Genomic DNA, 21,211 nt, shown 5'->3' with positions numbered 1-21,211 from the left:
TAGGATAATTTATTAAATGTTAAAAAAGCCAAAAGTTGGAGAAGCCCAAGTTTAGAACTGCTTGAGGAAACTTCAGATAATGAGGTCCATTTCTGAGTGCAGCAGAGCTCTATGAACATTTAAATTTTGCTTCTGTGTAGAGCAAAAAACCTGAGAAATTCACTACAAATCTTTTTTCTTTCGCATATTTCCCTTATAAGCAATAGTACAGTCATCTAATCAAGGTGTTACACTCACCTTTAGAAGGTTCAGTGCAAATTAATTGCAAATAGGTAATTATTACCTTAGTTCATTGCAAAGGTTGTTGCCAGGTAGTTGCCACACACAGTTGTGGCCGCTGTAGCCTTTCCTCCCCATCTGGGGTAGAATTTCAACATCACAGCAAAACTTTATTAACTGAAGTTACTTCCCACATACACAGAAATAAATTCTTGCAGGATGCAATTTGGACAGGCTATTACTTTCATCTCCTAAGGCAGCGCTGTGTTCTCAGCATGGATGAAAGAGAATATTTTCAGGAATAAAATCCCCTGGGATTTCTGTAACCATGGTAACACGTATAGATAGCAGGCCTGGTTCTAACCCGTGTTTTATTGTTCCAGCAGTAAAGAACTGGGTTCTATAAATAACCATCCTGGCCACTGGAATAAAGTACTGGCCTTTTGCTTTCCCATCAAAATAAAATTTTAAAAGTTAATATACTGCTACAGTTAAACATTCAGGATAAAGTGCCAAGATCAGTTCTGTGATAGATCTAAGTGGGATGTCTTGTTTCCTAAGCCTCAGTAAGAAAGGGGAGAGTATTCAGATTTTTAATGAATACCAGATAAATATGAATTTTTTTGTAATAATAAATTCATATTTCACTGCTGAATAAATAACAGACCTTAAGCTTGAAATAAAAATTAAAAAATAAAAAGCATCCCCATCAAATTTTCATGTGTTTTATTGAGGTGAACATACACATGGTCCACATAGTCAATGAAAATAGTCATAAAATAATTTAAGAACTTGTGTTGAAAGGTATTAGCAGCACCATCGGTATTGGAATAGCAGAAAACACATCTCAGAAGGGCGGTTATGCCTGGATAAAATGCCATCGTTTGGAACAGGGGATGAGAATGACTTTGTCAGATGCTCTGGGGAGTTGGAGTTTTTAAAACACACTTTTTTTGCTAAATACTTTTGACGATTATTGTTACAAAAAATACAACTAAATAAGATACTGCATAGTATTTTAATTAACATAAAATCGACACTGAGGTGTGTAAAGCAAGACTCAAATCTCTGCTTCCACATACATTTCATTTCTGAGTAGAGAAATCTAAAATTTAAAACCAAAATATAGACCTAGTGTATTCTCTAAAAGACACACTTTAGGTGGAACGTATCAGACTACGAAAATACATATCTTCCATTCTGTTTAATAATTTACTTTAGTTAAAAAGTTGTGAAATTCTCCTCACAAGAAGTGTATACAAATTGATGACTTTAGTAAATTAACAAAAAGGATTATTTTACTTTTTGTTTTTGTTTTTTTAAAACAAGGCTTAGCCCCGCCGTAACAATTATACAAGGAAGAAAAGAGACTACATTTATATGAAGGAATACAAATTTACACACATTTTACAGTGACTTATACCCTACACATCTACAAAATTCACAGTTATAATACAAGCAAGCACAAGGCTGGGATAAAGCTGTCGGATACCAAAAAATGTTCCTACTTTAAAAAAAGATCAACGGGAAGAGCTTCAAACTTGTGCACCCACTTGCAAGCTGGCTCAGCAGACGCACACGGCTTTCCTGGGCGGGTGGAACAGGGAGCTGCCGAGCTTCTTCTGCCCGCGGAGGCTGCGCCGCATCGCCAGCTTGGACGGCGTCCTGCGCTGCGGGGTGGCGGCCGCGCCCTCGCCCGGGCCCCGGCCCAGCCCCCGCCGCGGCTTCTTCACCGCCGGGCCCGAGTTGGATTCCTCCAATGTCCGCTTAAAGTTGGCCGGCGGCGTCCGCTCCGCGTCCTGCGCCTTTGTTTGGCCGTTAGGGGACACCTTGAAGCCTTTTTGGTCCGTGCCTGAATTGGCCGAGTTGGAAGGGGAGAGGCTGACTGACAAACCATTGCTGTAGGATTCCTGTAGCCTCAAAGCCAGGGCTTTGCTGCACTTCTCCTCCTGGGGGCCTGAATCCTTCGGGGTTCCTCCTGAGGAAGGTAAATTGCTTTTGGCAATCTCGTTTGGCAGCTCCAGGTATTGTTCTGAGAGCATGTTGCTGTGCAGGAGGGGAGGAATGGGCTCAGCAGCGTTCAGTCGTGGCCAGGGGTCATCTTCTAAAAGCTGAGGGAAAAGAAACAAAATATTTAGGCATAAATACAATCACAGGCTCACAGAATGATTTGGGAAGGGACCTTAAAGATCTCTTAGTTCCAAACTCTGTCATGAGCAGGGACACCTTCTGCTATCCCAGCTTGCTCCAAGCCCCGTCCCACCTGGCCTTGGGACAGACTTTATCCTTTGAGGGTGGAGACAGTGTTTAGAAGTGTGACACTTTTAGAATTTCCCTAAACCTTATCAAAGGCAGAAGAATCCTACTCCAAAGCAGACTCATTCCTCTCCCTGTTGAGAGGTGGAGGGAGAGGTGAACTGCAGCTGTAGAACACAGATCTGCAGGCAGCTGCTGGGAATTCAGGAAAGAAGCAGTGCCTGTAATCTCTGCAATTTTCAGCAGCAGCATTTCCAACCCTCAGACAGGACTCCCCTCCATCAGACACCGACAGAGGCACTGCACTGCCCTCTGATTTCTGCACGGTCCCTGGCCAAGCACCATCAGGGCAAACAGCAGGAACAGGCTCCTGACCTTCGTTACGTTCAGCACTCTCAGTTTCTGCACAACCAGGTTAGCAGGGGCTGGACAAACTCCTCCTCACAGCTCTCCCCGCTGCCCACAGAGAGGGGCAATGTCAGACACAGCCATCTAAAAACAGTTCCTGTTCACTATGCAAAGTTACACTTCTTATTGCCTAGGGATTCCTCCAGCTCCATCCCTCGCAGCCTCTCCCCGGGAAGCACAGTCACAGAGATGTCCTGAGAACCAGGCACTTCCTCAACTCTGACCCTCATCTCTTCTGCAGCCTCTGAGAAGTGTTTTTGCCTCATTCTCAGTTTTACCAACAGGAAAACGGGGACAATACTTGCTCTCACTATCCACGGGGGGATTATGAAAATTAGTGTTGATGCAGTGCTCTGAAGATAGGAATTCTGACCTTATTAAAGATTTAATTGTGAAGAAATCCCTGGTTACTCAGTGAGCCCTTCAAAAGTAAATTTCAAGGCCACACTACACACCCTCAGTGGAAGGCAAATGGCAGCTATTATTTTAAGAAAATCATGTGCTGGAAACTGAAATGCACACAGCTGAACCAGTCAGGGCAACACCTCAGGTGAATAAACAGACACTTCTGAAGTCACAGCCCAGAACAACTCCAGGTTTAATAAAATGCACTCCAAAAGAAAAGATAATCGGGATTGTTCCCAGCATCTACACTGGTTTTCTACTCCTCTCTACTCCTCTGTTGCTCCCCATGTGTCAACAAAACCATTTAGATAATATTCCTTTACTACATTTAGCAACACAAGAGGGAAGACCTTTAAGAATGGTATTTTAAAGGCTACTCTTCATTTCAGTTCCTGCAGAACCCAGAAGGACACCAGATCACACACGCAGAGCAGCTCTGGCAACACTGCTGCCTCAGCTGCTCAATGTAATTTTTGACATTGTGTCACATAAAACTCAGTTTTATGTTTTTTATTGTGCAAGACATTTAATGTTGTGGCTCTTTTCCCCAACATCTCCTGCTGGTGCAAACAGCTGAGACTGAACAAGGCTTTGGGAAGGCCAAGGAAAGGCAGAGGATGGACTGCTGGAGAGTGATGTAACAAAACAGGAAAAATAACCCACAAATCACCAATTTAATTTCTCAACAATCCAATCAATCTATCTTTCTCACTGGCCTCAGGAATACTGGAATTAATTTGGTATTAGTAATTGCTGCCAGAAGGATAAGCAATTAAGAAATACTTTTGTTTAATTAAGAAACTTTGGTCTCCAACTCTTTCCAAATTAATTGTTTTGGCAGGTAGCAGCTGTCAGGAATCAAGGCCATCCCTGCTTCCTTCACAGAAACTGTGACTGAAAATTTTAGGAGCATTTACAATTTAATTTTTTTCTTCAAGATTTTGCTAGGTTTAAAGCTCTTTTCATGGCTTTTGCTCCACTAGATGAAAGGGGAGGAGACAAAGTTGAAGCTTGCCATTTTATTAGCGGCTTGTTTCTCCCAAGGGAATGTTCAAAACTCCCTTTCTAATTTCTGCTTTCTTTTCCTTTGCCCAAAGGAAAAGTATCTGAAGATACTGCAGAACATCAAAGGACAGTAACTTAAATCAGGAGCAGCTGGTAATTACTGAAACAAACAGCCACTCAGAACTACACTCCAGTTCTTAGAGGGGGGGAAAAAGCCACAAAACAGCAAAACAAAAACCCTCTGAAGAGCTCTGCTTTATGTTAATGGCTTAAACTCCAGAAAGACCTTATGTTACAATGTCTCTTCCTCCAACAAAGAACATCAAATCAACCAAAGGATGATAACGAGATCTCCCAGAACAGGAAGAAAATGTTCTTTACAGCAACATGTGTTGGAACAAATTAACCTTAAAAAATAAAATAAAAGCCCAACCACAACCAAACAAGCCCAAATCAAAGCACCCCCTGTCAGGAACACATTCACAATCTGCAATCCCTGGGCTGGGCAAGCTACACAAGCAAGACAGAATGAAAAACTGCAGCCCAGCCTAAAAATTAAGGGGATGTGTTGGGTTCTTGCTCTTCTGAACCTCTGGTCCCCACTCTGGTTCCTCTCTCTCTCAAAAGGCTGCCTTGGATTTTGGGGAGGATCTCAGAAAACTTACTTGTAAGAAACAATACATTTCAAGGTTTGTGAAGTTACAGTACTAATTTCTCCCACATTAGGGAGGGAGCACAGATCAACAACTACCAATAAACAACCATCAGCAATTCTGAAAATTCATACATTGGAACACTGAAGGCCGAGTGTTAATGTCTTTTAAGAAACATTGTTAAAAGTTGGTCCATTCCTCCAAACCTTTGCACGTGGAACTATTGAGGATATGTTAAATTCCTGGATTACAACTGTAGCTTTCACAGAATATCCAGAGCTGGAGGAGACCCACAAGGGTCATCGAATGGCGACACCATGTTTTAGCCAACTGAGCCAACCTCAGCAATAGATTATCTAGACATACACAGTAAACATTCAAAATTAAAACAAAGCAACATTAAAAGGTGATGTAAACTGACAGGTCAGGAAAGTTTCTACAAGTATTGCTTCATCTCTGGCAATGCTCTGATTGCTCCAGGGAGCTGGGGGAAGGCAGAAAGGGACCACAGAGAGCCCTTACCTTGAGCGGGGGCGTGCAGCAGCGGGAGGGGGTGAGGCTGCAGGCATCGGGGCTGCTGTAGCTGGGCCCCTCGGCCAGGTTGAGCACCAGCTCCTCGTCGCCGTCCCAGCGGCCGCGCTCGCGAAGGGGGGCGATGCAGATGACGATGGCGCTCGTGTTGTCCGCCCGCAGCATCCGCTGCCTCCAGCGGCCCAGCGCCCGCCCCACCAGCATCCGCGCACACGACTGCCGCGCCTCGCCCTGGGGACACGGGGACACGGGGGTCACACAGAGCCACCAGCACCTGCCCCGGGACACGGGGAGTCACACAGAGCCACCAGCACCTGCCCCGGGACACGGGGAGTCACACAGAGCCACCAGCACCTGCCCCGGGACACGGGGCAACCCACACACGGGGCAACCAACACAGGGCAACCCACACACACAGCCGCGAGGCACCTCATGCCACACAGACCCACCATTCCTATAAACCACGCCCCAAAGTGCCTCCATTCAGAAATCCGAATCAAAACACATCTTCCTTCGTAACAAAATACACCTTTTAAATTGGTTTGTGGTATAATCCACATATATACAGTGCTTTAAACAGTGTAAATAGTTTGTAACTCATCAGTAGCTTGTAATAGGTTGGAACACAACCTACAGTCTTTCCAAAGTCCCTCACGGGGTTTGCAGAGCGTTTACGCTCTGTTGCTCCATATGAATTGTCAACTGTTTTGTAAAATAAATCAGAGAATAATTTAATTCAGTCTAAACAACTGTCTGCATTATAACGTGCGCCTTAATGTAATAATGCAAAATAAATTTAATATTCAGACAGCATTTTGAGTAACTTCCTTAGAGAAGAAACTCATTCTCTCCTTTATTACTCATAGACAACACCCTGCTAGTCAAATTTCCCCAAAACAAAAAGCAAATACCTTAAGATCCCTGGTATTTAACATCAGCCACATTGTAACAACTTTTATCATGTGGCAAAACCGTCACTACGCCTAAACCCCACCAACTCTGTGGGGTACTTTTCATCCCTACCAGACTGAGCAATTTTTAGAGGTAACAAGTATGAAATTTCCGCACTGACTTCTGGCCACTGCTCTCACCATGAAATACTTCTTCTCCTCATGATCCTGGCACATGGAGATGGCATCCTGAGGTGGGATCATGTTCCAGAGCCCGTCACTGCCAAGGATGATGTACTTGTGCTTCTGGGGGTCGATGGTGTGCACGCTGGTGTCGGGCTCAGGGGACACAACAAATTCCCCACTGTAGAAGTCGTAGCTCCAAAGATCACCTGGCAAAGCAGAAAATGGGTTGGAATTGTTACATAACACATGAGACATCTCACTCTTGGAAAATAGAGAAAAATGTTCCCAGGAAAACCATCCCCCACCAGCCTTGAGTCATCAGCAGGAACACAAAGATATTCCAGCCCAGTCACGGCTCAGCTGCTGCCACCTTCCAATCATATTTAACTTAAACCAAGCTGTATTCAGAGGTCTTCTACTCTCTTAAAACAAGTATTTGTGGGAAAAGGAGAAATGGAACAGAGTAATACCTAGAAAAATGGTGAAATCTCAGTCACTGTCCAAACTAAAACCTATTTGAATTAATCAAGTTCTCCTTAAACCAAAGTAAAACCTTGATTTGTTGATCCCACACCAAATGTGCAAATATTTTTGTGTGCAGGTGCCACAGGGAAGGGACAAAGGAAAAAGCAGAGGAGGAGACTGAAGCCTTTTCCCTGTTAAATTCCCTTTGCCATTCCTTTTCCTCCCACAGCACGAGCATCACTTGCAAAGCCACACAGGGCTCTCTGCAGCTGAACACCATGTGCCAAGTTTGGGAGCTGGAGAGAAGCCACAGGAACACGGGCATTGCCTGAGCTCCAGCAGGAAGGCAGAAAATCAGAGCTCAAGCCTCTCCCTAGGACGGCCTCATGCAGGGAACATTTCTATTTTTAAATCTCTCTCACTGTGTGAATGAGTTTGGGGTCACCTCACCAGAAACAAAGCTGAACAACACATCTGAGTCAAATCATCCGCTGGTTCAAGAGCTCCCTCCAAACCATCCTCAAGTAAAAACCACTCCAGCAGAAAAATGCATTTCCACATCAATTTATTTCAATTCTATTTATCAAGTATACTTGAAAAATTAAAAACCTTTTCTAAGGCTGGGCCTTCAAATCAAGAATGGTAATTATTTGCCCTAACAATTCCTTTTTATTTATTTCCATGTTCACAAACAGCTTCCTATAGTGATAAGCAACAAAAAGTAACATTATTATTATTATTATTACTTGCAAGCACTGACTACATTTTTCTGTGCAGAACACACAGCTTTAAAAGCAGAAATTAATTAAAATGTCAGAGTTGAGCAGCAAACAGAAGCTCAACAACTCAAACTCAAGAGTAAGGTTTTGTCAGGCTCTTCCTTTGCTGGACAAAGCCTGAAGCTTCTTCCACATCCATCAGCACCCTTTTAAAGACAATAAATAAGCTTTTTGTCTTCCTCCTTGCCTCCATTAGCTTTGCCTTAAGCTATCAACCAGTTGAAAAGACTTTTCCAGAATCAGGAAAGGGAATACTTCAACTCAATTACCCCACTCCACCGCAGCCAGCAGGGCCGGCCCATCCTCATTAAAGCCCCGATTCTCCCCGGCTGCAGCAGCAGCAGCCCCGCAAGCACATGCTGCTAATGAGAGCTAATTAAAAGCCAAGCCTGCTCCTACAGAGGTGCACTCGGCTGCCACAGGCTCCCAACAAAGCCAGCTGGCAGCAAGATCAAAATAAATACTGTAACACGAGAGCTGAGCTCCGGCACGGCAATTATTGGATGTGAATTGCCACGGAAAGTCCTCCTGCACTCAGAGTTTCTCACATCGATCGCTCTGTCACGGCCACAGCAGGTAAAATAAACAGGAGCAGCATCTATTTCCAATGTACATAATATTTTTACACGTCCATTTCCCACTTTGTTCATATTCACGTAGGAGAAATGACAACATGTTATTAGGCGAATCGGTTTTTAATTAAAAATACTGTGCTGGGTGATAAAAATAACCTGATGTTCATTCATTTGGGTTCATCTACACACACGTCATCATGTCCATCTGCTGCCCTTCCCGAGAAGGCAGCCAAGCAACCATGGCACTGATTTCAGGGGATCTGCTCCAAGAGGAAGAGGGCTCCTTGCAAGGATAACTGGGAATATCACAGTGGCCACAAGGCCGACTCCGAGGGTCATAAACTTGCTGAAGGCACAGAGTGACTCTCACAGATCCGTCCACTCTGAGCCCACCAAGGCCAACCCATCTCACAGGGTGGGGGACATTCTCTTTCCCCCTCCGAAGGGCAGAGCTCCCCAGCCTAAACCAGAGCCTCCTGGAGCTGTGGCCAGCTGTGTCCCCTCCCTGGCCAGCTGGAGAGCTCAGCGTCCCCAGCAGCCCAGGAACACAAGCCTGGAGAGGTGCTTTCCATGGCAGCCTCTGTCACAACTCTGGGAAGGGAAAAGGCAGAGGAGAGCAGCCAGAAAGCAGAGAACACGTTTCCCTGAGCATTTCAAAGTGCTCTGAAGTCTTTAATTCTGTTCCAAAGCAAGCAGACAGAGCAGTGACCCTCTGGCAGCCTGGGAAGCTGGGATGTGCCAAAGGCTGGTGTTACAGGGCTGGAATGCCAGGCTCTCAGGCTGCTATTTGGGAGCCAGACTATTTTTGTTCTCAATTAAAACCCAAACATTTACAAAACTCTTGACAATCTTGTTCTTTTAAAACTTACACACCGGGAGCATTTCTTTCAGTGTGAGGTTTGCACGTTTCTTTTCCAAAAAAAAAAAATTATTAATGTAGTTCCTTCCATATCTTCCAGAAAAACCTGTTTCTTAGTCCTGACTCAAACCAGAATAACATACAGAGATCTACACTACATCCTACAAAATGAAATAGATGTTTGAAATCAGATACTAAAGGAGCAGGAAACTAATTCAGCTGCCTGTAAGAATATATCAAACTCTACAGTCTCTCTTATCTGCTTACTGTTACCTTATAAATACAACAACAAACCTACTTCTAAGTCAACTGCTGCCAGGGAAGTAATTGAAGTTACAAACAAAAGCACCCATCACACAAGTGGGCTGGATTGGATTAAGCCCAAAGCTTTCTTAGAGCAAAAGCATGTCCAGAAATCACATAAATCAAGTCTTTTGTTTCTGGTGATGCTGTTTTGCATATAAAAACAGCTTTTGGTTTTAATAGAGGAAAGAAAACTACTTTTATAACTCAGTCCAAAACAAAACCCCAGTTTGATTAATCCCAGAGCTTTTAAAATCAAAGTTTTTCTCCACAAAGAGCCACAGGTGCCTTCATAGGATGTGTGCAACACAGAGAACCCCAGAGCACAGCACACTTACTATTTTGTCTCAGGGCTGAAGAAAATTGTACAAGCTAAGGCAAGACATCCTATGGACAGGAAAAGAATCCCAAATGCACCCCAAGTTTGTCTGGTTTTATAGAGATAAAACAGAAAGGCAATTAGCAACAGCAGCTGGAAATTGCTGTGCAGTACTTAAATACAACTTATAGAATTCCATGTGATTGATCTTCATGGTGGGGCCTACAATGGAGCAGGAAGGAAAAACTGAGTGGCAGCTGTGTCTACTCTGTTTGGTAATTTAAAAAAAAAATAGTTAAATGCATGTAAAAAACCCCTAAAAACTTATACAGGGATTTCCTCAGATCATTTGAGGTCAGCCATAGCCTCTTCTGCAGGATTTCATGGTATGTGCATTCAGAGAGCATCACAAAACAGTGCTGGCACCCAGTCAGTTGTTCTGGAAAACAGCTTCCCTATCCCTGTCAAAGATTCCTGCCGCAGCTCCACATGGAGTCCCTGTTCTGGTGCAGAACTCCTCCTAGAGGGCAGCAGGAAATTCCTGTTCTTAGGAAGAGTCACACCTGTACGGTGGAGGCTGCTCCACCTAAAACACAGGGGTGAGTCTATTATATTCCTACAGAAAAAACAGGGAAAGCAGAGTTCATGTTCCTGCAGGAGGGAGTGGTTGAACTAACGGGTTCCTGGCTCAGGTTTCATCATTCATTCATTTAAACACCTCCCAAACACTGCCAGGTGATCCCTCACTACAGACTCATGAGTATCTATTACAAAGCAAATTAGTATAAAAAACCCAGATGTTCTCATTGCCCAGAAAAGATCAGCAGAAGTAGCTGTGAAAATACAGAACTCTGCTACAGCTTAAAATGTTTCATTGGAAGCCACAGAAACCTGCTGTGTACATTAAAGCAGCTTACAGATGCCTTACAGAGACAGCACAAAGCCTAAATATTTCTGACTTGTTATGGGGCTATAAATAAATTAAGCATTATTTAAATACTTAAATACAGCCACTGTGCATACCACAAATGTTTATTTTAGGGCAGAAGGACACTTCTGACAATCAGAATGGGAAAGGGGATGTCAACAGAATTAATCTGGCCAGAAGGATTTCTTCTGCACCAGGATTTTCTGCTGGCTGAATATTTGACCAATGCAACTTTTCCACAGTGCTGGGGCCAGCCTCCCCTCCTGCCTGGCTCCCAGTTGCAATCACAGCAACAAAAGATGCATCAAAATTAAGAGTCCACTTTTTGCAATCCAGGAGGAACAACTCCCCTGTCCTGCAGGAGGGAACAACAAGGATATGCTGCTCAGGGGACGAAGATTTGTTTGCTACTCACCTATTAACTCCAAAGGATTTACTCAAACTCTCAAGTTTTCCTAACCACAAAATAAACTCTATCCTATCTAAAATTGGACATAAAGAGACTTTCAGATACTGAGAAAAAGTCTTTAATTTTAAACTTTTAAATTTTCAGGCACCTATAACTCTTTGCTTGACACGCAGCTGTCTTTTCCGTGTTATCACTGCAAAATTCTCCTTAACCCTGGACGAATCCCTGTGGCACAGCTATTCCTGCCCGTGAAATCAGACACAGCAAGGCTCTGGAATGATCCAGACCCTGGTCCCAGGACAGCCTGTCCCCATGGGCACTGCCAGCTGACCCAGGAGCACTGACAGCACTGCCACGGCTCTGCCAAGCTGCCAGCAAGGAGTTACATCACAGCACAGCTCTTACAGGTAAAAACCACAATCCCATAAAATCAAACCTATTCTGGGTATATCTGCATAGAAGATTCTTCACTGCACAAAGAGAAAAAAAATGAACAGCCAAAGATTGGCATTTTGCAACGCAATTTAAGGGGAAAAATTACCAGAAACACTAACATTCACGGGTAAAATACATCCAATAATTCACTTAAGAAGTACTTCCCAAAAACCATTCATCTCAAGTTTTCTAGTACTGCAATATCCCTTTATGTCCTCGGAATGAGATGCTCCTCAAAGACAGTTTCTCATTTCTAGTGCTCCCATAAAGGCAAGTTAAACAGATTTGACTTTCATCCCATTCTACACCAAGTCTTTAAAAAAAAATTCTCCACAAAAGAAAGACTGAAGGAATTCATACACCACCCAGTAAAACTGAATTTCTGACACAAATGAAAACGTACAAGCCCTGTGTGTCTCCAGGAGGGAGAGCACTTTGGTCTCTTTCTCTTGGGACTGTAATTTTTGATTACTTGGTGGTAAAATTAAGTCCCATCCTTTGTAGGGCTGGGGCTGAAAACCCTGCAAGTTGTAAGGCGCGTTCTTCTCTCCCCAATGCCACCTTTTACAGCTTTATTCAAAAAATAAATCATCGTATTTAAAATACACTTAAAAAGCCCAGAATTTCAGAAGGCAAGTGAGGAAACCCCTGTAAACTCCCTGTTTTGGCAAGCCAGGGGATAAATTGAGCTCAGGGGACTCACCGAGGGCCCTGGCCACAGCCAGGAAGGGGATCTGGTCGATGACGGTGCTGCGGCGCACGGGGCCGTTGTGGGTCAAGCGCGGCCTCTTCCACACCACGCGGTTCACACCAGACTTATTGATCACACTGAAAGCACCACAGAGGCAGAGGTTAGACAGGAATGAGGAAGTTGGCATCAATGAGGCAAAAACAGTTAAACATGCAAAAGTGGAGGCAATAGAGATGGCACCCTCAGGGAAGCCCACAGCACAATGAAGTATTTCAAATCACACGAGAGCACTTCAATAGTTCCATATAAAGCCAAGGGGGAGAGTGAGAAGGACAGAGGAAAATAAAAAACAAAGGAATGAAGACCCGGAAGAAATTCTGGCTGGTTACAACATATGCAAGAGTGTCTTTAATCTATCAGAGACAGAGCAGAACTGGATTTGCCTCCCTCAGATGAGGACTGTTAACACCAGCTACCTCAGGCTTAAATATCACACAGTTCCTGCTCCAGTCTTCTCCATCTCCCCAAATTTGGCAGTACAGGGCAGCACAGAATAGTTGAAACAACAGAAAAGAAAGGAGCAGCCTCCTGAAAGGATTTGCTTAATGGAAGGAACACCAACAGGAGGCAGGCACAAAAGAGGAATTGTCTCCAGTTGGTGTCTGCAGGAAGCAGGAGATAGGGAGAACAGCTCTGCATTTGCATGTGAACACCTGCCCTGAGACACTGAGCACTGGTTTAGCTCTCCCAGATGGCACTGGAGGGTCAAAACAGCTACAGAGCAAATAACTGGGGCAGCTGTGTCAGGCAGGGAAGAAAGAAGAATGGAGCATGAACCATCAAGGAATAAGAGCTAATGAAACCAGGAACTAGCAAAGCTTGGTCCCAACCAAACTAGGAACTAGATACTTGAAAGTTCCTTTCATCCAAGAAACAGCCACTGGTAATTAGAAACTGAGCAGCTCTGGAACAGCCTCAAGATTGCTCATGCTGAAGCCATTCAAGATGTACTTCCTGACACTTCAAAGGCATTAACAACAAGGGCATGTTCAGCTCCATCCAGAGCACGGCAAAGTCACAAACACCACATCCTAAAACTTGATCTCATCCACTTGAACAACTAATGACCACACAAAGCTCACTTCAGTCACTATTGGAAAAAAAACCTCATCCCACACTAAGACCGTTACAGGGAGAAATATCATTTTAATGGTAGATTCCATCATGCTCTCCCATTAACTGCTCCCAGTTTGCTCTCATGAAAGACCAGACATTCCCAAGCACAGCTGCACAGTTCCACCTCATTCCCACCATGTGCCTCACAGCCAGTCTGGAAAAATCAGGAGGGGCACCAGGGGAAAAAAAAAAAAATTAAAATTAACCATTCCTGTAGATACTAGTTTCAGGGGAATGCTTTCTTTGAACCTTCAGAGATCTCCAATCTCTAAGAAATACCTTGGAAACCTACAGCAAAACTGCAGGTTATCCCTCCTGCAAAACAGCCTCTGATCAACTCCCACCTGCCACAGACACAAATATCTGAAGGTTAATGGGCTGACAGGGTTCCCAGATGAATGATGTCAACAGGAAAACCTTCAGTGATCCCTGCTCCGAGGAGGAAACCGTGCCCATCCATGCACCCTGGTGGTGCAGCACCAGGAGGACGCAGAGCTCCCAGATCTGAGCCCTGGGGGCTGTCTCCAAATATTTGTGCCACCTGACAGAGCCCTGCCTGCTTCCCCTCACTCCCAGGGAACACGTACCCACCCCAGCTCAGATGTTCCAACATCTGCCAGTTCCCGCCAGGGAAGGAATGGCCCCTGGAAAGACAGGTGCTAAACCACGGCCTTAAACACAGCAAAGGCAGGGTTTTGTTTCAAATCCAGGATTTTTCTTATGTTCCCTAAGTAGAAGCTTTGAGAAGCTTACTCAACAGCTGCCATTGTCATCTCAGGGACAATGAGAAATTATAGTGTTGTGACAAACTGGATATTCCAGACCTCGTATCATTTTACCTGTGGGGAAAGGTAATTTGCCCAACCCGCCAGTTCCTCAGAATTTAAAGGGATATAGGCCAAAAATTACCATCTCCACTTGCAAAAAGCTGTTGGTGAACATTTAGAATTGTAACCACCCCTCAGCTGCATGATCCACCAGGAAATTAAAATTCTGAGTGTACTATAAACCACTAGCAAAAACCACAACTGTCTAACAATGGATCCCTGTAATTTATTCCCCAATAAGCTGTTAAAAACAAAAAAATAAGAGGACAAAAGAGAAACAGCTGAGATTCAGCTCCTCGTGTGCCCTCCCAAAACAAGCTCAAGCTTAGTTCAGTGAAAGCAGACACACTTACCTGCCCCCAAGGCCTTCAATTCTCTCCCTTTCTTTGGGAAGTTCTGGCTTGTGGTCCTGTGTGACCTCCACAGCTCTCACAAAGTCATCCTTGGGGTCATCCTGGACCCCCAGCACCACTCCCGAGTCGCCCACGTGGGCCACGTACATCTTGGAGCCGCGGATGATCACCACGCTGGCCGTGGTCCCCGACGTGCTGGGCAGGCCTGTCATGGTCTTGGGCCACTCTGCTGCAAGGAGAAACGAGGCAAGGAACAAACAAAAACCGTGGGTTTAGTTCTGTGGAACTGGGAGTGCCTTGAAAGGTGTTTCAAAGGCTTGTGGGATGTTACAACACAGCCTGAGCTTAACCACAGCCAGGCCAAGCAGTGTCCCCAGGTCCCCCCACTCCCTTAACATCCCTCCCAAGCCTCAGCTTAAACTGACACAAGCATCAAAGCACCACGATAGGGTTCAAAAAGCTGTTTCTTCTGGTTTGATATCCCAAGCATCACTAGAAGAACACAGGGGAAGACGTGCTCTTTGGGGGCTGAACAGGATCAACCAAGTGTTTCATTGAGATTTACTCTCCACTTCCCTGTCTGAAGTAGTAGAAACGTCATAAATTCAGTTATTTGCCTGGATATTTGATTGGCAGTCAGGATTTGTGGACATTCCTGATTCCCCTGGGAGAAAAGCTGCTATTTTATTTTCATAGGCTGAACAACAGCATTTTAGGCTGAATAATGTCTCAAATGTTTTATTCACATTTCCCTTTGGAGAGCTGAATAATTCAGGCTACTTCAAGTATGCTCTCCTTAAGTTCTACAGGAGATATCCCTGGAATTCAGAGTAATAACATACCTACACTGGTGTCAACTACACGTGGTCAGGGAAATCTCTCTCAACTGCTTTGTCCTCAAACCACTTCTATGAACTCACTGTTAAATTACTCTCCCCGGTTACATCCAATCCAAATTTCTCTTTCATGCCTTTCCTATTTTTTATCTACACACTCAAACTTATCTTCTCCCAAAACTGCACAAATTGGGTGAATCAACACCCCCATTGAGCCAGCCCAGCCACACCATCCTCCTCCCCACCTCAGCACCCACAAAAACCAGGCTCAGCTCCCAGTTATCAGTTGATTCCAACTGTCAACAGCAACCTCATGTTTCTTCTTCACTGCACCCACTCACGTCTTCAGACAAACTCCAAAGGGAGCCTCATCTCCCTGTCACATTCTATCTCCTGCGCTTCACAAGTCAGGCTCACACAGCACAACACAAAAATTCCACTGTGACACAAGCTGTTTGCAGGAAACACCTAACTCGGGCTGCCAAAGCACTGATTTCTCTACTTGTGCCTGTGGCACAACAAACACACAGCAAATAAACACACGAGGAAAGAAAAGAAAAACACAGTTACACCTTACCCTCTGTGAAAACAGGTATTTTAACCTTCTAAAGCTTTAAACGGAATCAAAAAAAAAAAAAGAGGAATTAAAGTTCTAGTGCTACTGAATGATGTTCAGGTGCCTGAGGGAAGAAGACACTGAAGACAACTGATGGAGAAGGAGAATTTGGAGAAGCAGAATTCACAGGCAGTATGAAGACAAAAGCTGCATTTCCTCAGCGTGAGCTACCAAGACATCCAGCATCATTTAAACATTTAAGTTCCAGCAGTTCTAGCTTTGTGTTCTAAATACTAAAACACACTTTCTCCCTAGGAACAGCTTTATTTCAAGAACACAAACATTCAATCAGCTTATTGGAAGTACTTTGTCTGGCAGTTTTAACTGTGGATATTAAATCTAACACATTCCAAATGGAAAGCAAACAAGGGAGGAAGCCAAGTGGTAATGAGGACTTCAACCATGCACTTAACAGAAAACAAGCTGCAACTAATGAGTTTCTGTCAGTGTAACAAGCCCTGAACAGCAATAAAATATATTAGAGAGTCAAATCAGTCGTTATGGGGATGGGGAGCAGAGAGAAGGAAATCACCCACTTGTGGGAGAAAAGTTGATGCAGCAGCCTCAGATTTTAGGCTCAACAAAACCAGGAATTATCTGCCTGTCATCCAGGGACTGTAGTTCATGCCTTGCTCCTGTTCAGAGATAAGTATTAGATACAGCTCAGTTCTCTCTTTAGAGATTGTGTCTCACCAGAAACCAGCAAAAGTGTCAAAACTGCTGGGTTTTCTTCTGAGCTCAAGTATTAAATAAAATCAAATCCATGTACCCAAGTCCTCCACGGATCAGGAGCATCAACAGAACATCTTTCTAAAACATTTTTCTCCCCTCTACTTGAAAACCACTGGCCTTCACACTCAGCTTTGTAACTTTGAACTCATAAACTCAACTGATTCTGTAGCCTCCAAAATGAACTCTGACTCTAGAAGCTCTTTAGAATTCAGAGAATTTTATTACTATAGAATTAATACCAAAAATGATCACCAGCTGTAAAGGGGTGTTTTTCTGCTTTTTCTGCTACTGTCATGATCCCTGTGGTTTGTGTCTATCAGGGATAGACGGGATGACACCAGCACTTCCAACAACCAAGAGAGCAGTCGAGTACAAGCTTCCCTTCCAACAGCCAACTGCAAGCAATAAAGACTCCGTCCTCCACCCCAAAATTCCAAACCATTCTCCCACACACTTCAAGATACCAACATACCCAGTCTCCATTTCATGTCCACAGTGTCACCAACACACAGCTAAAGAGCTGCTTTACACATGGTAATATGGAAAATTATTGCCTGTCAGTAGAATTCACGCTGGGAATCTGCAACACAGGATGAAGTTATAAACTAGAGATAATAATGGGTTTGTCCCACAAAACTCAGGCTATTAAGCACGTGCAGCAGGAATCAGGAGGAGCAAACATGCTCTGGAGTTTACTAAACAGCCCACCTCGAAGTGCCATCAAGGGCTCCCAGCCAGAGCTGTGTTGTTTCTCACAACAATTTAAATTGCTTCCACAACCCCGGTGCTGTTTGCTAAACACTCATTACTAAACAGAGCTTCCTGCACTCGGGCACTTCTCCTCCCTGCCTTCGGTGCTCACCCAGAATTCCAGTGACAAATACCACACCAGGGACACAGCAGCCAGAAAACTGAACTCCTTATCTTCCCCCCTCCATGCCATCGCCCCCTGTTCACACATTTTGCTCCTTATCATCCAGCCCTGCAGCCCAGGAGGTCCCACACCCCATTGCCAAGGCTGTGGTCAGGTTCTGGGGCTTCTAAAATTCACACCCTTCCCTCTGTGCTCAGTACCAGTACACCCTCAAACTCACTGTTCCTTCCCCTCTATCTCCTCAAGTATCTGACATTTGCACAACTTCTCTATTTTGCTATTCAAGAAAAAGGAAAATGAAACTGTTTTGAAAGTATAATTTCCCCCCACCCTCCTGAATCACTTCGTTGAAAGCCCGAGGTACTCTGAGTGCAATTCTTGCTTTTCAGGTTTCCCTCCCAAGCCAAACTGTCACTGTCACTATTTTGGATCCAGTTTTACTGTGTTCCACACCTCTCCTCACACACTGTACACTGCTCTTGCTTTTTCTCTGAGGTTTTTGAATGCCTAAATGCCTAAACAATACACACACATTCTACACATTCTATATAAACAACCACGCTCTAAGTCAGAACCTTCATCTTACGAAGAAAAAAACCCTTTCAGAAACTCAAACTGCAGCCTCACAAGACCTCGGGGAGAAGGATGAGTATAGGAACGATGACTGTCACTTGTCTGGGCATGCTCCTCTCCTTAACACTTACTTATTTACGACCACAACTTCTATGCTACTGCAGTTAAACAACTAATACAGGCACAAATACATAACGATGACATATTTATACATCAAAATCATCCTCAGGATACTAACTGTGTTTTCTATTTTGTCAGGGACACTGCGTATTCCCCCATGCTCACACAACGTGAGCGAGTTATAAACCAGCCACATTTCAATCCTTCCATCGGGACTCACAAAAACAGTTGGAAGCACCGTTAGGGAAAAACCCCGTTCCCGGCCCATTTCAGTTTGTTAAAATTACTTTTTTTTTTTTCTTCTCATAATGCAAGGGAAATCTAAGGGGGAATTCAGTCCGATTCTCCAAGGCAACAAGATGAAGACCTCCCCAATGAATCGAATTTGGAGATCGACGTGTACTAACACCCTGAAAACAAACTGCAGCCCTACCATCGCACCATTCCCAGCTACGTAACACAACAGCGTGTCCTCGCCCTGTGTTTACATCTTTCTTCTCCCAGCGTGCCCTCCAGTTTTTCTTGTTTTGCCGAATTACTCGACTCAACGGCTGGGATCCCCTCCCGCGCTCCGCCGCGATTCCCGGCGCGGGGACGGCAGCGATGGAGGGAGGGAGGCGCTCACAATAGTGCGGGAGAGGGGGAGGAAAAGGCGGCTGGGAAGCGGCGCAGCGCGGGCGGAGCGGGGGCGGGCAGGGGGGGAGCGGAGCCCGCGGGAGGGCGCGGAGGGTCCGCGGCGGGCGCTGGGACTTACGCAGCTTTTTCCACATGGCGCGGTGGCAGGCGATGAAGCCCTTGCGCAGGGCCGCGCACACCTCGGCCGGCTCCGCCGAGGAGAAGCCCTTCTGCTTCTTGATGAAGCCCCACAGGTTCTCCCGGGCGAACTGGGCCGCCTCCCGCCCGCCGTGCCCGTCGCAAACGGCGAAGAAGGCGACGGAGCGGCGCGGCCGCCGCCCGGGGCCGGTGCCGGGGGGCTGCGCCCCGTCCTCGGCCGCCCGCGGGGTCCCCCCCCGCCGCCGCCCGCTCTCGGCCGGGGGCTCGGCGCCGCTCGGGCCTGCGGGCGCCGCTCCGCCTTTGTGCGCCCCGGCCGGCGGTAGCTCGGGCTCCACCACGATGTGGGTCACGTCCTCCATGTATTTCCTGCCGCCCTGGTCGGAGAACACGCTCACCCCGAGCGCGTACGGCCCCTCCATGGGGAGAAGGGGGGGCGGCTCCGCGCGGCGGCACCCGCCGCTGCCCGCCCGCCGACGACTATTGCTGGAGCAGGCGGCGGCGCTCGGGCATGTCCGCGGCGGCCCCGGGCCGCTCCCGCTGCCGCTCCCTGCGCCCGCCGGAACGGGAACGGGCCCGGCCCGGCCGCGCCCAGCGCCCCCTGCCGGCCCCGCCGCGGCGGAAGGGAAGGGGCGGCGGGCGCGGCCGGGGCTCCGCGGCGCCCCCTGCGGCCGGCGGGAGGGAGCGCAGAGGCGCCCGCGGTCCCCGAAACGCCCCGGAGCCCGGGCGGGACGGGACCCACCGGGATCCATCCGGTCCCACCGCCGGCCCTGCACCGACACCCCGACCGTCCCGCCGCTGGGCGTCCCTGGCAGCGCTGTCCGAACGCTCCTGGAGCTCTGGCAGCCTCGGGGCCGTGCCCATTCCCTGGGGAGCCTGGGCAGTGCCCAGCAGCCTCTGGGGGGAAGCGCCTTTCCCTGCTCTCCCGCCTAAACCTCCCCTGACCCAGCTTCAGGCCGTTCCCTCGGGTGCTGTCACTGCTCAGCAGAGAGATCCGTGTCTGCCCCTCCTCTCGCCCTCCCCAGGAAGCTGTAGAGAGCGATGAGTGTCCCCTGGGTCCCCCACGACAGGCACGCCAAAAAGGCTTCACACGGAATTCGGTAACTACAAGTAGGATGCAGAACCAGAAAAGGTTCTCTCCGCTTTGCTCCAGGAATCCCCTGGGTGTTACTCAGCCCTTGCGTCCTTCCCTGCTCCAGGAACTCCACTGTTACTCAAACCCTGGTCCTTACTTTCATCCCTGTTTTCCCACTTGATTCCCACCAATGACCCCTCTGGAATTACGCATCCCTGCACCGTTTTATGCCCGTAACTATTTAAGACATTCCCTTCACTCTGGAGGGGTTTGTGCCTTTCATTTTTATAGCTGAAATTCCAGACATTGTTTTACTGCCAGCTCCCAGATCCCCTTCCCACTATAGCAAAAACCACCATGGAATTTTGCAAAAATACTTCCCTGGAGATAATTGTTTGGCTTAAGGACTGCAAGCCCTTTGGATTTCCTCCCATCAACCACATAAAAGTCAGCATTATTTAAGAAATAAAAACTATATCAACAAAGCTTTGGATTCCTGGAGGGCTGAGGGATTTGCCAACCATTAATGAATTAATCCACACTAATCCAATCAGGTAATGATCCCTTCCTACTTTACAGGTGTTTATACCATCAGATCAACCACCAGATCATCAGCCCCAATATAGAATTGCTTTTAAAAATCTGACCATTAAGTTTCATAACAGTATTTTATATAAGTATATTGGGCATTTCAACCGTGTGTAAAGGAGACAAAGACTAATTTGAGCTTTATGCAATCCCAAACATCACAATGTATCACTATTTCCCTCTTAATTAACATAAAAACCATGGACATGACACATCAATTGCCAGGCCTGCAGCAGATCCACTGCCACCCACATTGCAGCACATTTTTAATTACAAAGTAGCCAGAAAGCAAACAAACTGACTTAAAACTATCAACAACAACAAAAAAAAGACAAAATAACTTTGTCAGACCTG

The 21,211-nt window shown here is 46.1% G+C and overlaps 1 protein-coding gene across 1 annotated transcript; it reads right to left on the bottom strand.

Moving 5' to 3' along the window:
- Nucleotides 1–928: 928 nt before the first annotated feature.
- Nucleotides 929–19,766, bottom strand: PPM1D (protein phosphatase, Mg2+/Mn2+ dependent 1D). Its single transcript, XM_048324754.1, has 6 exons — nt 19,178–19,766; nt 14,673–14,901; nt 12,329–12,453; nt 6,569–6,759; nt 5,469–5,708; nt 929–2,330 (listed from the first exon to the last, which is right to left on the bottom strand). Exons 1-6 carry the CDS (start codon nt 19,614–19,616, stop codon nt 1,785–1,787), a joined length of 1,770 nt encoding a protein of 589 aa, XP_048180711.1. The 5' UTR covers nt 19,617–19,766; the 3' UTR covers nt 929–1,784.
- Nucleotides 19,767–21,211: the final 1,445 nt, after the last annotated feature.

Source organism: Corvus hawaiiensis, chromosome 20, assembly GCF_020740725.1.
Source record: "Corvus hawaiiensis isolate bCorHaw1 chromosome 20, bCorHaw1.pri.cur, whole genome shotgun sequence".
NCBI lineage: Eukaryota > Metazoa > Chordata > Aves > Passeriformes > Corvidae > Corvus > Corvus hawaiiensis.
The sequence above is the reverse complement of the archived record's forward strand: the minus strand, read 5'-3'. Positions and strand labels throughout refer to the sequence as shown.

What these genes read in the sequence shown, in the direction of transcription:
- PPM1D (XM_048324754.1), bottom strand. Translation starts at nt 19,616, where the DNA reads ATGGAGGGGCCGTACGCGCTCGGGGTGAGCGTGTTCTCCGACCAGGGC. An exon ending in ATTGAAGGCCTTGGGGGCAG is followed by an intron (nt 12,454 to 14,672) that starts GTAAGTGTGTCT and finishes TGGTGCTTTCAG; the next exon opens with TGTGATCAATAAGTCTGGTG. An exon ending in GGCTGTGGCCAGGGCCCTCG is followed by an intron (nt 6,760 to 12,328) that starts GTGAGTCCCCTG and finishes CTGCTTTGCCAG; the next exon opens with GTGATCTTTGGAGCTACGAC.